At 31.2% G+C, this 17,562-nt stretch overlaps 3 protein-coding genes across 3 annotated transcripts; all 3 read right to left on the reverse strand.

Moving 5' to 3' along the window:
* Positions 1–1,326: 1,326 nt before the first annotated feature.
* Positions 1,327–5,468, reverse strand: Bma-cdt-1 (uncharacterized protein; the record flags this gene model as incomplete). Its single annotated transcript, XM_043079686.1, has 12 exons — positions 1,327–1,481; positions 1,641–1,726; positions 2,232–2,347; positions 2,426–2,551; positions 2,649–2,833; positions 3,002–3,111; positions 3,234–3,426; positions 3,584–3,732; positions 3,847–3,926; positions 4,250–4,376; positions 4,609–4,967; positions 5,298–5,468. 12 exons carry the CDS (start codon positions 5,466–5,468, stop codon positions 1,327–1,329), a joined length of 1,857 nt encoding a protein of 618 aa, XP_042935620.1.
* Positions 5,469–6,124: 656 nt separating this feature from the next.
* Positions 6,125–6,244, reverse strand: Bm9677 (Uncharacterized protein; the record flags this gene model as incomplete). Its single annotated transcript, XM_001893070.1, has 1 exon — positions 6,125–6,244. The coding sequence occupies one exon, from the start codon at positions 6,242–6,244 to the stop codon at positions 6,125–6,127; it is 120 nt and encodes a 39-aa protein (XP_001893105.1).
* Positions 6,245–8,286: 2,042 nt separating this feature from the next.
* Positions 8,287–13,775, reverse strand: Bm9679 (Uncharacterized protein; the record flags this gene model as incomplete). Its single annotated transcript, XM_043079687.1, has 4 exons — positions 8,287–9,033; positions 11,828–12,335; positions 13,049–13,358; positions 13,721–13,775. The coding sequence occupies 4 exons, from the start codon at positions 13,773–13,775 to the stop codon at positions 8,287–8,289; spliced, it is 1,620 nt and encodes a 539-aa protein (XP_042935621.1).
* Between the last annotated feature and the right edge of the window lie 3,787 nt (positions 13,776–17,562).

The following is a 17,562-nucleotide window of genomic DNA, read 5'->3' on the forward strand; positions in this document are numbered from 1 at the left end:
TTAAAAGAAAATGACAGTTGGTGAAGAAAATTGTACTGAAGAGATTACTAAATGCAATAATGGTACAGTACAACAGTTAAAACTGGCATTTAAAATTGCATTTCTTATTCTTGGAATTGAAAAAAATAATCTAACAGCAACGAGTAATTTATTTTTTTGAAATTAAAGCTCTTAATAATGTAGCTAGAATTTAAAAGAGAAAAAAATAAATAAATGCTAAAGCAATAATCAATGAAATTCTTACTATACGAGCAAATACAGTATTACAGCAATTAAAAATTAAACAGTGCAAAAAGCAGTGATATGAAAAAACACAAAACTAGAAAAAAAAAAAAAAAAAGAAAAAACTTTTGAATAAAACATCTTTAAATTTACTGATAATTGAATGAATAACGAAAAACACAATTAATCACAAAATTTCTATCACTTTAGAGACTGGTAAAAGTGTGAGAAGCATCAAAATGCTAAAGCAAGTACTAAAAAACAGCCAACGGAGGACCAGGATATATTTTTTTGTAATAAATTGCAGAACAATCTTTAGATATGAGAATGTTTAATTTAACTTTCAGACTTCAGCTCAATACATTTGGGTTCCTCTTTTAGTAAAATAATTATTACTAATAATCATCATGTGGTGCATAATGACTCTCATACAAAAATATACCAGTTTTCCAAAGAGGTACAAAAAATAAGCCATACATCTGTTTCATTTTGAAATATTTCTTAGACTTTTTTAGAGAAGAAACATATACTCTGTTAAGGAAAAAAAAAAAGAAACCTTAAATTTACCGACTTTTTGAAGTATTGAAATTTTGAAGTGTAAATTTGTTTTCGTTACATGAAGGATAAAACCATCGAGAATAAAAACAATGCGATTCACTATGCTATAAACAACACAAATACTGCGCTAATCCAATCTGGCTTGAAAATTCCCTTGACAAAACATTTCTTATCCTCGTTTTTGCACTCACAAATTCTTCAAGAAAATTGAAAAGAAGGAACACATTTTATGAGCTTGTGATTTCTTCTTAAATAAATGTTTTGAATTTCATACAGAGTACAGTGCTATGTCAGTTCTACTATAGTTCCAGGACATAGAAACGAACGACAGATGCGATTAAAATGAAGCATGGTTTCTGAGAAACTGTTAGAAGATATAGAAAGAGTAATAAGGATAACATCACAGAGTTGACAATATTAAAGTAATCGATATGACGAGACACTGGTCCAAAAAAAGAATGAAAGTTTTTGTACCAAAATCTTGATAACCGAAATTTATTGCCTGAAGCATCCTGTTAATTTTAAGATCTCACAAATATCTTCGTACTAAATACATTTCTTGATCTCTACATTTACAATATCTCGGATGGCAGAAAAATTGTTGTCCTTCAAATGAATGTATTTTTCACCGCGTACTTCGACTATTTTAAAATATGTTGGACAAACTTCGCAGAGCAAATTAATAGCTGCTTCAATTTCCACTACAAAAAGAAAGTATCAGTAGTAATAAAATGGATAAGTTAAGCATAATTTAAGAGAAATTATGAAATAAAATAAATGCCTCCACAAAATCACCATGTTCATTAGGAACTATTTAAAACTATGTCAAACAAATTTAACAAATTAATGTAAATTTATACCTTTCGAAATAATGCCAATACTGAAAGCCAATTTGTCGATCAATTCCACAAATTTCATTGATCCAACTTTTTTCAAATTGTAGTAGCTAAAATTATGAATTTCTAAATGAATGATGTGATCATAGATATTCGTTTTTCTGCTTGCTGACTCTTACTTAAATTCTTCGAAGATATATACGAACGAAAGAAATAGACCGCATCAATCATATACACTAATGATAATGAACACACTTTGACAATTTTCTAGAAATAATTGACCTAAGTAATACTACTTCCTATTTCTTGCGCTGATTATGAGTTGATTATAGAACGACCACAGGTTAATCTCTTAATCTTTTGGGTCATTAAATTAAAATTACTATTAAGAGTGGGCAAACAAGATTTTGAGAAGGTAGGAAAAATCCGACGATAATTGAATGAAAATCTCCAAAGTTCGCGGCAAAAATTAACCTTAATTTTCTCTTTTCCCCCTAACTTAAGGTGATGAAGATTCGAAGACAACGTATGGTATTTCCCGTGCAACAACATTAAATAGATAATGTACTAAAATTCAACTTTTTTCACAAAATTTGAAGAATACATTTAATTGACCTGCAAATGCACTGTAATAGCGAGTGAGAAATCCTCTCCAACCTTCCTTTTCTTTGTTCCATCTCGGGATTTCGCATCATTTCTCGCCGTTTCCGCTCTCGTTCTTTGGCTCGAATCTTAATAACTTGATTGGATTAGATTAATTGGAATTTTGAACAGAGTGTATTCCAGTTTAGAAATAATGAAATGTATACTCTTTCCAGGAGACTTGGTTTTGAAGTGTTCTTTGTTTCTACATATTTCTTCGGCGATAACGGTATGCATTTATCGGCAACAACAGCGACTTTCTTTTCTGGACTTCTGAGTTCCTTGATCACCATCTAGAAATCATTCAATATTAAATTACCAAATGATGATGAATTATTACATCATCAATTTTGAAAATATTGCTGTACAACAGTAAATGTAAAAATGAACCTTAATTTTTTCAGGAAGCGTACTACTGCTATCAGGCACTGCTTTCAAATATTCTCGCATCGTTTCAGGTTGACCAGCATCACCTTTCGGCATTTCAGGTAACTTCGCAGGTGTGATGTCAACCACAGCGTCAAGGTCGAAATCCGGATGGTATCTTGGAAGTTGTTCATCAGGTGAAATTTCAACTGAAACATCATTCAGAACAAATGTAATTAACCATCGGGCAAACACTGAAAACTAACTTAGCGTTAAAGAAAAACCAATTATTACAATTATAAAGATTCCGTAGCTCATAAGGCTTTCTGAATACAATTTACATAAAGAAACGCTGGAAAGACAAGTCAAAAACAAACTTCCTTCATTCTTCAAAAAAGCAGCATGCTGTATATTTACCAGCTTGCGCAAACGACTTTTGAATTCCAGTTTCCGATGTAAGCGACGACTTTCTAACTTTGGAGGACACCTGCAGAGAAATTATAGAGTACAGTAAAATTATACAGCATTTATACCGGACTTACAATACCTATTATAATCAAAATGCTTGACTCCATTTTTACAAGAGTTTATGGAGTAACTAGTACATACCTAGTAACCATATTTGATCCAGAGGGTGATTTGGTTGGTGATTTCATTATAACTCTTCTAGGTGACGAGGGTATTGGATTCCGGGCAAGTGAAACTAAAGGAACTTTGCAAGGTGAACCCAATGTTGATTTGACCGGTGAAGATTTCGATGAAGAAGTTTCTCTTACATGTTTTTTCTGTGGAAGAACAAGGTCTGCAAAACAAAAAGAAAAATATGGTGATTCCTTCTTCCTAAAAATGATTTTGCTCTTACGTTCAATTTCAGTTCCATTCGAAATCGTAAACTTTTGAAAGATTATTTAACTTGATTTTGAAGGATTAAGTATTTAACATTGAAAAAATTATGTTACCGTTGACAAGATTTGGTTCAATCACATATTCATATTCTTTGTGATTACAATGTCTGCCACCAATCGGCATCCAACGTCGCTCACATCGAATGTTATACGATTCAGGATATATCGACAGCATCATTGCAAACTGCTGCTCATCGTAGTTGCTAAAAATTCATCCAACTACATCGAAACTTTTTTAACTGCAAGAAATACAGTATGAATCATTTTAAATCTATTCATTATTCAAATCACTTTTTACATGCAGATCAATTGAATACCTTTTCAATTGACGCTGAACATTAGTCATCACTTCATTCAATGTAATTCGTTTCCCTTGCGTTTCTAGCCAAGAAACAACCTAAAATCGACTAAAACTTGATTCTGGAATCTGAAAATGCATATCTAGCCTCATTGATATTATTACTACCATGCAAGAACTTTTTATTGACAGCATTTTTAAATGCTCCATCTCTATTGCAAGTATTACACAAGCATAAATTCAGATTTGAAACGAAACCAAAAATTTCGAGCCATACCAATTAATTGTTTAAACTACACAGATTAACAATTTCTAAGTAGACAAATAAATTAAGGTTGATCAGATTGATTTGTCCAAAACTAAAACAGCTTTTCTGTTTAATTAGCTTATTTTTCTTAAAATACTTTCAAAAAGTAACTTGCCATTTCTGTGTAATCGAACAAGCGTAGTAACCGTTCATATTTTGTAGGAAGTGGAAATGTATCAATTACACTCGAATCTGTGCTGTTTTTGATGCTTTCGACCAATTTTACTGCGCTCGGTAAAATGCTAAAGCTTGCATCATTAAAATGGGTTAAAAAATTACATGCAATTTTTTATAAAATAAACAACAGCATACAGTATCTGACATATTTTAACCAAAAATTAAGCTGGAGATGGTCTTATACGAAATGACATAGCTTATATTAGAGTAAAGTGTCATGCGTAACGACTGTTAAAAATAAAGTTAAGAAAAGTAGCTGTTACGAAAAACTAATATTATATTCAAAATAAAACTAACTCCAAATCAATTTTATCTTCTTTATTCGTTTCAGTTTCGCAGGGTACCGCAAAAGCAACATTCACCAAATCATGCTTAATTTCATCATACATTTGTTCCCGCTTTTCTTTTGAATCAGTTTCTGTCATTTCCTTTCTTGGACACCTAGAGATCTTGCTGCTTCCCGCAGGTTCCGAACTGGATTTAGCATCATTATCATTCTCCTTTACCTTATTACTCTTCTGGGCGACCTCTGTCTCACATGTCACTGGCAAAACCCATTCTTGATCACCGCTGTCAGTTTCCTTTTCCGGTATTTGCGGTGATTTTAAACGAGCCACTTTTTTTGGTGATTCCAAAGTATGTTTAACAGTTTTTGTCTGCAAAAAATTATTTTCAACCCAGAAATTCAACTGTTTAGATGCAAAATCCACCTTGACTACAGAGGATATAATGATAACTCTTTGTAAAAATGCGGCAGATAGTACAATGTAGAACTGCAGCTTAAGTGGAAAAAAATAATGGAAAGGAAACATTTTAGCTGAAGAAAATGCTCTGAAACACTGTTAAAACTGTCAAACAATATTAATGGCTAATACCGGGATTTCTTCCGGATTGCACGCAGTTTCTCAACCATATTAAACAACAAAGAAAACCTATTGGTCTTTGTGTAATCTTCAAAAGAAAATTTCAGCTTATAATCTACTAACCTCATCATTTTCGGTAAATACCTTAAGACGTTTAAATTTCTTGGCTGAATCACGATGAATGGTCCGAAAGTATTCCACTACTTTTTTTTGACCACCAGACGGTGATGATGTAGCAGGACAGACCATTTCTTCTGCTGCCCTGCTTTTCGTACGTACTTTTCTGACTGACATTTCTGAAGGAAAAAGAAAATTCTCGATTTACCACAGAAATATTGAAAAAGATCTTTACAAAAATACATAAAGATACACTCCACATAAGATACACTCCACTTTTGGCCCGAATATTTTTTGCTTCGTAAATTACACCACTAAAATTATTTATGATACAAATAAAAATGAGCTTAACTTCTTTTCTTATCACTAATAATACCTAATAGAAAAAATAGTTTCGATATGAAATATTCTTATTCTGGATTAAATTTGCTACATTATCAATGTTTGAAATTAAAACTTTTAATAAATAGTAATATGTAATAAACAAACAGAAAAGATATATGGATAATACTGACTATAATTTCAATCAAAAAAAAAAAAAAAAAGAAACGCGTTACACTTTTCATAAATCAATAGAATTAAAAATCAAAGCAAAAAAAAGAATGAGATTGCTATGAACTCTTCTGTAACTTATTAATTAGTTTTGGCTTCTGGATAGACATAACACACACACACACAGAGAGAGAGAGAGAGTAGTGGAAAAATCTTAAATCCTGCGGGAATTTCCCTGAAATGTAATAATTTTCCCTTTTATGCTAAATTAAATGAGCAATAAAATTTGAAAGAAATTTTGTGTAACTTCTCGAGAAGTTAATCTAACAAATATTCAACTCTCATCTATCCTCCATTATGACCATTACCATTACCATTACCGCCCCAGAGACCATTGCCGCCTCATCTTCGCTCTTCCTATCATCCAATCTTGAATTCAAATCATCCCTTAGCCGCCGCATCTTTTCACTCCAATGATCAATACTCCTCAAAGTGGTCTCACAACGAAAACGCTACCGTAACTGCATGAAGCGATAGCCAAGATAGGGAGAGATGTGGGATGAGGCCAGGACAGGATAAAGGCTTAAAATATAAGTATACCATTTGCTTCCCTCCCTCCCTCTCTCTCTACCTCTCTCTCTCTCGGAAAGAATTGTTTACTTACTTGAACTTTCACCTTGAATTTATAACTTTGCAATCGCTATTTATGTGTATGTATTTCATTTATTAAAATTTATTAATGTCGTCTCAAAAGCTTCTTTTGTCTTCATTTACAAGACGATTGTGGTTTATTTTCGAAGAAGATTGGAAATTTGCAAATTTCGAATGATTGAGAATGCGAATCTAAATTTTATATAAAAAAATATCTAAAATTTGCAGCAGCTAAAATCCAACAAATATTTTAACTTATATCTTTTTTTCCTCTTTCCCACTTTATCTTCAATTTACTATTACTATTAACTGGTATATGATGCTAACGATCGATTTTATCATTCTCTATCCTACATTATGAAAATAGACCTTTAACTCTGTACTCTTTTTTACTTATTAATGTTAATTTAATGTTTTTTTTTTTATAGATATTGTCCCTAGACAATAACAAAGAGAACTGCTATTCTATGAGTCTAAGAAACCAAATCTTGCCACAAACAAACGATTGCTGAAATCGTCCCCTTCAACATAAATTTGTACTTTAGTTCTTTTGTCTGATGATTTCAGAAACTACGATGTAATTTTCCTGATTGCGCTCGACAGACCGAAAAAATGCCAATACTTGCCAACACAATTATTGTTGCTTAGCAGACACACACACACACACACATACATACAAAAAAAAAAAAAAAGAAATTATTTTTGGACTCAATCAAAATTTTGCATGGATATCAGCATCAGCAGTAACAACCATCTATATCTAATCTATACATTTCATATAGAATAAATCTTAGTCAATTTTATTTCAAACATTTAATGATTTTGTATGCATTATATAAACAACGACCCAACAGAATATCTTTGTATGTTTTAATTTCGTCAAACTATTTTAGCGAATAAAATGCAGTAATTCATCCAGCATAGGAAATTTTTTCCTACAGATAAGCAAATTTAAGATGCTTACCTGATCAATAATTCAAATTCCATATAGTAAATTGCTACGATAGATTTTTCACAATCTATTATCACAATATGCTCTTAATTCATGCTTATATTTCTCTCGCTGCAATAAGCATCCACTAAAAAGTAGCAATTAATCATGCTTTCATCTTGGAGTAAATCCATTTAGCCTAAATGATGTTTCACATCTTAATCGATGAAGAAAAAAAAAAATACAATTTCCAAATCTTATTCCGCAAATGAAACGTGTGTGTTTTGAAACGGTGTATAATTCTTTCTTACACTTCAAAAATGCTAATATTCAACAACACAACATAAATATATAATATACATGACATATATGTATATGTTTATATATGTCATGTATTTTTACAAATAAATTTGTCAATTTGAAACATGCAAATAAAAACTAGTGTAAACTAAATCTAAATAATGAAAAGTAAGAATAAATTTCTAGACAAGAGAGAGAGAGAGTAAAGGTAGAGAGGAAACAGAAGAAATAAGACAGAAAAAACAGTGCTGCTTAATGATGTTTTTCAATAAATCAATTAAATGATGTCTTTTTTAAATAAATACCAAATGAAGGATGGACAAGGAATGAGATTTCCATTGAATAAATTCCACTATCTTTTGCTGTTTTTTGTTTTAACCTTTCATTTGCCAATTTTTAAACAATATCGAAACAAACAAACACGTTTATTTAAAACAATACAAGAACTTTGTTCCATCTTCCATACACCTACATTAAAGAGGCCTTTACATTTTTTTTCTTCCCTTGGGTTCTATACGATCTTGAAAATTAGAAATTCCAACAGATCCATTTTTTTGGAAGGGTGGCTTCAGTTGCTATTCTATGCTTATTATTTCCATACCTTTCCACAACCCTCCGTTACTACACAAACAAAAGAAGTACTAATTGAGATGAGAGACCCGTGATAATTTCATCCTTTATTTTTTCAACCTTTTCCTCCTCCTCTTCAGATTTCGTGCTCATCGATCGATGTGTAATCATATCCGTACTATGATTCATTGGAATTAATGTACAACCACTAACAACAATATCTACATTATTAGCAGATGCAAATGTAGACTTAGCAGGGGAAGTGGTAGTAGATGTTTGCTGTAACAATGATGAGGATGATGGTGACGGTGATGATGATGAAGGTTTGCTGATATGATTATTACTATCATCATTTTTCATATTGCTTGTAACGGCACAATGAGTATTTGTATCACAAACTGTTTCGCAAAGTACTGGAACATAAACAACCGGACGTGAATCAAATTGTGAACGATTCTCATTAAATTCTTTCATTGAAAGCCATCGTAAATGTGACGAGAAACAACCATCTTCATGCTGTCGACAGTCTGTCAGTAAGCTGTCATTACTTCGAACCTGTTCGGTACACTTCCGACTATGACATCTATTACCTCGAACAGTCATCGCTGCACTACCACCAGAATTTGGTCGTTCAATACCGGTCGCCGTATTAAGCCTACTACGTCCATAAGTAGCCTCAGTAACTGGAACTCGACATGATAATGAGGAGCACGTGAATGATGCACGCATATCGAATGGGTTACAATTAGGCGGTGCTCGAATCCACCTTTCATTCTCTTCCTTCGGTACCAAACGTTCCTGAAATTGAAAAAAAAAAAACAGTAGTCCACGAAAAATTTCCACAGAGCTTCTGATATGCTCACTATAGGTTATGCCAAATAAATAATGCTCCCAAAAGTCTTTTGGAATTTTTGTTTGCAAATTTTAGTCTTCAATTTGTGTTTCATAGATGTTATATTCGTCTGCTTCTATTTAATTGCCTTTGTTTTTTTCTGTTTTTCTTTTCTTTCTTTTGTTTTCGATATGCTTATGAATCAAAACTGCTAAATCACTGCTGACTCATCGTAGACTTCAAAATCCTTGACTCATCAGCTATTCTTACTTTCTCTCTTACCTTAGACTAATCCTTACGACTAAGGAAAAAAATCTCGCAGACAGTTCTCACTTTTTTGAAAAAGAAAAAAAAATGATGTTAAAATATTTTTGCAAAATTTTGTTTACATGAAAAATTTCTAACGAAAAGAAAAACTAATGGTGTTCATTAATGTATCTTGACGGGATGCAACGTATAATCATTATATGCTGTCCACATCGTCTGCCATTCAAACTGTCTGTCTTATCAGCTAAATTTACAGCTTCTATTTCCATTTGCAATACAAATATATAATTAAGAATGAAAACGGAGAACGAAAAGCTCGTAAAAAGAGGGGTTGAAAAATTCGGGTGAATAATTTGATGATAATGCCGCTACACTCATGCAAGGATCAACAAAATAGAAACCGACAGCTAGCCATTTTTAAAATAACCCTCTTCTTCCCTCCAAAATACATTTCATTTTTCAAATCAAACAATTATCTAAGATATCAGAAACTCACAACATCCGGTCCAGAAAAAAAAAAAGAAAGAGAAAAATATGGTATAAATGATTTTCAAGCAAATAAAAATAATAGGGAATGAAAAAAAAAAAAAAAACAAAAATGAATTATAAGTCCAACTATTTATTTCTACACATTTTACATGCAATGAAATACTGCAAAGAAGCGCCTAATGAATTCCATCTGTTCCTTATTTGCCATCATCTTGTCTGCTGATGTAAAAGAACAATGACTTCCTAAACAATGAATAGGAAGCGTTTACCCTGGAACGATGAAGAATGAAGCAATTTTTTAGCATCTTAAAATATATTTTATAAGTAATAAACAAACAATCAATATTCTTGGAAGGAAATGTCACGAGGAAGGAAGAAATGAATCATAAAGCTTTAAGCAATCTACTTCAAACAAAAACCGACCTATACATATGCTATCACAGAAAATCAGCAACAATCAGATAATGTCGAGAAAATGGTTCCTTTTTTCCTTGTTTTTTTGCTGTTTTCCTCATTCTAATACAGATATGTCTATAATTTTCCCTATATTTTAGATAAATAAATCAAGCATTCTTTTCCAGTACTTTAATATACGATTTTTCACGTTCGCTGTTAGTTAGCTGATAAAATAGTTACTTCAATCCATTTTGCTTTAAGTTTTAGATTCAAATGTTGCTCAAATTTGTTAGTCTGGAAATCAAAAATCTATTCGTTTTATCGTCTAGATGCATTCAAATTCTGTCAACAGTGTAGGGATGAATCACTACACAATATTTAGAACCGTAAATTTTATACATTTTCTTTAATAATAAGGCAATTTTTTCTTCACTCCACCAACAAACCACAGATGAAAGAATGGATGAAAAATGTAGGAAAAATATAGAAAAACGGAAGGAAAGACGACTACAGGTCTTCCTGTCGCCGTTTTTATGAAAGATTCATCCCATTTTCTGCCTTCTCACCTCTTCCAATATTTATGACGAGATGTCTGGTCTCTTTTTCTAGTTACAAACGAAAAAAATTTTCAGCCGTCTATAAATCACCAGACGATAAGACGATATAAGTGCTGTTCTACTCCTTCTGGAATAACTTCACCGAAAATGTTCTATCCAATGGAATCTAACAAAGAGTACAATGGAAAAAATGACTTAATAGTTAACATGATAATCCTTTTGGAAACGAGAAGATTCGCGTGCGGATAAGTTGACGTGTGGTCACATCACTGACCTGAGATGAATGCTGAATAAATCTAATAAAATTATTTTCAGTGCAAAATTACTTTTGTAACTAACGCAAATGTAATGTCTGATAATCTTTATGTGAGCGATGAAATTGGAGGATTGCAAAGTGAACAAATAAATGAGGAAAGGAGTAGACATAACATTACTGCTCTCAACTGCAATCATGGCAGTACTAAACGATGTTTATAATTTGGTGAATCGATTCAGCTACAGGAATGTTCGACCTTATTCAACAATTTTTAGTTATTCATGAAAAAAAAAAAAAAAGAGCATGAGCTAAACTTAATTCTTGCCATCAAAGAATTTTAAAATGATTGTCATTCCTAAAGGAAAAAAAAAACCTTATTACAAAGTCGAAAAATTTCGATTCAATAGTGAGAAAACAAAATAAACAAGCCAATTATTGGACGAAAATTACAATACTTTTGCAACCTGCATAAAATGAAGGAAATGTTATCAGAGAGAAATGCTTGTTAGATCAAATCTAAGAATAATGGATAAAACACAAATGAAGAACAATTGCTTAAAGGAATAAAAGAACAGTGAATTGCTTAAAGGCACAAAGAGAATTTTTAGCTTATCAGATTCAAACAAAATTACTGCCATGTTAACTACAAAATATGTGCCTAGTGAAGGATGAAACAGTGGGTTTTGGTATGCCCTGAGGTACAGGAAAGTCTCATTTTTGTACTTAAATTAATCTTTAATACAATAGTTATCACTGAAAAGCGGCTTAAAAATCAACAGAAAAAAGTTACCATACCGTGCGAAAAAAACTCTTTTCACCGTCGGTCAGGAAAACAGCTGCTGGATAATTAGTATGCTGGAAAAAGCTGCAAGATGCTGAAGAAGTTGTTGGTTTCTGCTTTTGCAAGTGGTACAAATATTCGTTACCGTCACTTGGTAAAGTAAACGTTTTTACCGGTGATTTTATCAAGTGTAGCTCTTTTTGCAAAGTAGTGCTACCAGTGTTGTGGCAGGAATCAGAAATATCAGAATTTGAAAATACCGTGACAGTAGGAAGTGAAGTATTTGCTTGTACTGATGATGATAATAATGCAGGTGCTGCAACTGACACGGCTGTAGCGGAATGCGGATTCGCCTGAATGATATTCTGGTGGGAATTTTGTCGTAAAGGGAATGAGATGACAGATGACAAATCACTGTTGTTGGCAGTAGTGATGTTGCTGGTGCTAGTTAGAGTCCGTGTTGTTGCACATCCCGCTCCACTACTTATACTTAGTCGACTGACAAAAGAACTCAACTTTGCCCTATAATAAGTGAGGAGATCAGTAATTATGAATAAAAAAAAGAACAATAATTACACGAAAATATTGGTCAATTTTTGAGCCCATTATGAACTTCTCTCATAGTTAAGGATTAAAGAGTAACGTAGACTGAGAAAATACGCTACAGTAGCGAGAGGAAGCGTAACAGCTGGATGATGCTAACACGTAGTGTGATGCATTCTTGGAGGGTTCAAGCATGTCGAGAATGAATCCAAGCACGTTTCTCAACAGATCATTCGAACCATAAACAAGTCCGATCAAATGAAACCTTGTGAATAGTTATCCATGATAATCAGTTATCTTTTTGCAATAAGATTTTTCCATGAAATATTGCAGATAAACTTGCACTAAATATTCTTTTTAATTAAACTATGATTTGCATCCAATGCTTTTGAGAATATTTCGAGCAACTGATGCCCATTATTAAGCTAGTTCCTAAAGTCTACTCAGAAAGTCAACCAATGTTTTTCTCATTTCTAGCTTATATCAAAATGTAAAAATGGTAATATTCCTTACATTAGTTTCTCGATTATTTGGAAGAAAATACTGGTAACTTTAAATAATAGCAGTCATTGAAAAGAAGTCCATTTTAAGGAATTAAGTTAACTTTATCCATCAAAGGGAAACAAACACACTGTTATGACATTATAAATGGATGCAAATACAGAATAGGAAGAATTGAAGAAGCAACTAACCTCGCAATTGCAAAAATTGAACTTCGTTGACGTTGCGACAATTTTTCCAGTTTTTGTTTGCTAAATGTAGCAGCTGCGGGAGTGCAACTGTCGCATCCAATCTCTCCCGTAGTCTCTTTCTTCGAATCGCACGAGGAAATCTCCTTTGAATGAAATTGTCGTTGTTGGCAATCGCGTTGATACGATATAGGAGTTGTTGAGTGCTGCAGCTGCAGCTGCCGTTCGTACTCGTGCAGATCGGGTCGACTGTAACGTTCAGGGCAACAGGCTGCCGCTTGCGGTTCATCCAGTCTGCTCCACCGTCTTTCTCCTATAATTACTCGTTCACCTCTTCCTCTGTTCTTCTTGTTTGTTGACACGATACTATGACCTTTAGTGACGTCTGACCCCTCCTCGAACCACCTCTATCCCTTCAAATGTACACATTTTCAGAGACTTATAACCATGCAAAATATTGCAAAAATATTCGCCCATATGACATCTAATAGAAAAAAACCATATGTACCATTGCAACCCTCGAGACTTACCCTCGAGACTACCCATTACCCCCCCTCCCCCACCCTCCCAATCCCTCAGACGGAATGAGCGAGCATCACAACCTCAAAAGACGGCGTCGTCCATCGTCTGATTGCTGAATTCAAATTCTCTCCCTCTGCCTCTCTGCCGACTAACCTCTTGTCCGTCCGTCAGGTGGTATGTTCTCTGTCTGTATGCCTCTCTCTTCCATCTCCTTGCTCACTTCAACAGTATGTCACTCACGCCAACAAAAAAATTGACTATCTCTCGTCTACACTCCGAAATGTTTTTCTCTCTAATTCACACGAAAACTATGAGTAGACCTTATTCCTATTCCCTATTATCTGCACTATCTCGACACTCCCACTCATTTACACACTCACATTTGTCTATTACTTCCCTTTCACCGAAACAAGTAATGCTGGAAAACATTGTGATCAACAACTGTTTCTTCATTTTCTTTTTTTTTTTTTTGCATTAAGCATCACATTGCATGCAAAGGTGCGCATGCATGCATGCATGCAGCAAGTCACACTGCACGATCTTAGATCTTAGGTCCTTTCCTCTATGAAACAAGCAAGTTGACTGATACAGACAATAATTACATTTCACGAATGTCCTGAATCAATCAGTCAACAGTTGAACTCTGACCTCAGTTCAAGTTAGTACAGCCAATACTGTAATTAATTATACCTTATCTTATCACTAAATACAGTTAAATCATTTTTACAATGAAGCAACAATCACTGCCATTCATTGATATTATTTCAATTTCTCTCTACAGGTAAACAAATCCATTCAGTAATTTAAATATTTCAAAAATTTTTCTCTTTCACAAATATTATTGATATATGTTAATTTATTATGTAAATATGGAAATGAAAAGAGAAAATTATAATAAAGGAAAAAAAAAAACTACCTAAGATAAGATTACCTGTAATTAAACATTTATCTTATCAGTGATCAATAAAAGTTAGTGATAGTGATAAATGTTAGGTGATAGTGATGATTAAAATGATAATCACATTGACATTACCGTTTAGTTTACTTCTAAAAGTAATGTTTAGAAGAAAGAGTGCCATACTACTTCTATTAGCAATTTGATAAATTGAGAAGAATGAGGGACTGAATAGATTTATAAGAGAGAGAGAGAGAGAGGGAGGGAGAGAGAGAGAGAGGTGGAAAAGTATAGTGAATAGCAGAAAAATAACATCAATATACAAAGGAAATGATGATAAATTTCTTATTTTGGATAATTTTTCTTTGCTTTCTTTTGCATAATTTTCATCTTATCATTGTATCACTTATCACTTTCATATCAATCATAACATTATGATATTATCTTATCATTATCTTATCATTATCATTATATCATTTATCACTTTCATATTGATCATAATATTATGATATTATCTATTACATAATATTAGAAAGATTATCAGAGAAGAATTATTGATATTTTTTTTTTTATAAATAATCATCTATCATTGTGTTATGCAAGAAACAAAATACATTTCTAATGCAATTTTCCAAGAGAAAAAAAGAAAGAAGAAGCAAATTTGTGCAATCTAGGCCAATAAACTTGGCCATAGCCTAGTCGATCATCATCATTATCATCTCTCTCTCTCGCTCTCTCTCTCTCTTTCTCTCTCTCTCTCTCTCTTTGACTAATCCTATATTTATTTCATTTATAGTATATTTTCATTGCAAAATAATGAATGCATTATCTATTATTATGAGTAAAATGAAGCAATGTTATAGAATTTATTTCACTTATCTAACATTTTTAATATTAAATTATTTTACATTAAATCCTATCACAAATAAAAAATGAATTATAATGATTAAATCATAAAATTTTCCTATTGTATTTTTTGAAATTAATATAATTTTAAAATTTGGAAAAAAAAAATTACAAATTCAAAATTTAACGTAGGAAAAAAAAAAAAAAAAAAATTGTTATATTAAATTAGAGAATGTGTTACAGTTATGATCTGCAAATGATATTTTTCTTTTTCAAATCAAATCAATGACAAATATTTTATGATAATATATTGGATGAATGTAAGTGACTTTGCCTATTTAAATGTAATCACATGCAAATATTCAAAATATTTGATAGCATTTTCCAGAATGTGCAACTTTCAGTAAATTCAACATTTTGATAAAAATTTTAGAAATGGTAAAAAAAAAAAAAAAAAAAAAAAAAAGGAAAGAAAATGAATTTTCAAAAATGATATTTTTCAATACAGTGAAATATAAATATTGAAAAAAAAAAAAAAAAAAAAAAAAACAGAAACTATACTAAATATATTTGAAAAACAAATGAAAAAAGAAAAAAAAAAAAAAAAAAAAAGGAATTCCTTCATCATTGAGAATAAATAAACCAACCGATAGCATATAAAAAAAAAAAAAAAAAAAATTTCTTAGAATGAATAATTCATAAATAATTTTTATTTTAAATTCCGTAAAATAGTTTCCATAAAAATGCTTTAAAATGACAATCATAACAAATTAGATTTATTGAATTTGGAGAAAATTTCCCTTAATTCTGTTTTTTTTTTGTTTAAGTAATACTTTTCAGTAAATATCCTAATCAAATATATTCATTCATTCCTTAAGTTACTATAAAATATTTGAAATTTTTTGAAGTGCAAACTTTAATTTAAATTTCAAAGTCACTTTTTTTTTTCTCTACAATTTAATTCTATATTACTGTTTAATTTTTGTCATAACAAAAATATCGGAACTTTTCACTAATAGTTACAATTTTAAAATTATTGTGCGAATAAAAAAATTTTGGTGCATAAAATGTGATTATATATTATTTTATTTATTAAAATTTTCTTAATTAATTCAATATTGAATTTTTTTTTTTTTGTTATTTCAGTTATTGCAATTAAAATAGATATCGGTTTTAAAATCCTTTAACAACAATGAAACAATTTCAATCTGTGATCTTATCAGAAGTAGAAATATTTTTTGATGTTAACAAATATCTTTCACCATGACAGCATCGTTAGATTTTTTCATCAATTATCAATCGAACATTGATTTAATTTTTCCTCTTATCCAATTAAATTTTATCCTTCAATACTTACTTCTATTAATTAATTTAATTAATATTTTCAGTTGATTAATTGTTATCTCGGTTAGATACTTATAGTTTTTTTTTTTTTTTTTTTTTCACGAGAATAATAACTGGTTTTAAAGGAATATTTCGAAAATAAAAAAATTAAAATTTGGAATTTTCTAATGAGATACCCTGTAGATGATAATTTGCCCATAAAATAAAAAAAAAAAAAAAAGGTTGAACTAGCACATGGAAAGTTCGAGAATGACTTGTGCAGTTTCAATAATGGTGACAAATCTGTGGTTTATTAAAATTGCTCATCGTTCTAAATTAATTAAACTTCAAAAGTTTGATTATTTATTCATAAGTATTTCATTTGGAAAATTATCTTCCTACTGCATTAAACTTTTCATTTAGAGATATTCGTCTAAAAACTAAAAATGCTAATTAAAGAAGCTAAAGTAATCACATTTGCAATCAATCTTTGAATTCAAATTTTTTTTTCCGCATTCTATACACGTTTTTTTGACGTATAGCAATCTTACGTGAAAACGTAATCTTAAATTACTGTTACTTCAATATTATCATATATTTTATCTATCAAATATTCCAGAATTATCAAGAAATTTTTCAAAGCAAAGAAAAAAAAGAAAGAAAAAAAAAGATAAAGTAAAAATTGAATTCTAATCTATTTGCAAACAGTTGTCATTTTCTGCGTACGCCATGAGGAATTTATTTTATCAACATATTATGCCGCAAATCTTATCAGTTCTCGTCTCATTCTTGCAAACTTATCAGATGAAAGAAGAAAGTGTATGACTAATTGAAATAAACAAATATGACAAATGTCCCTGAATGTGTAAAAATTAAGTGTAATGGCTCAAATTTATAAAAATACTTTGGTAAGAAAGTAATGAGTGTAGCA

This window comes from Brugia malayi (assembly GCF_000002995.4).
Source record: "Brugia malayi strain FR3 genome assembly, contig: Bm_v4_Chr3_scaffold_001, whole genome shotgun sequence".
Classification (NCBI taxonomy): Eukaryota; Metazoa; Nematoda; class Chromadorea; order Rhabditida; family Onchocercidae; genus Brugia; species Brugia malayi.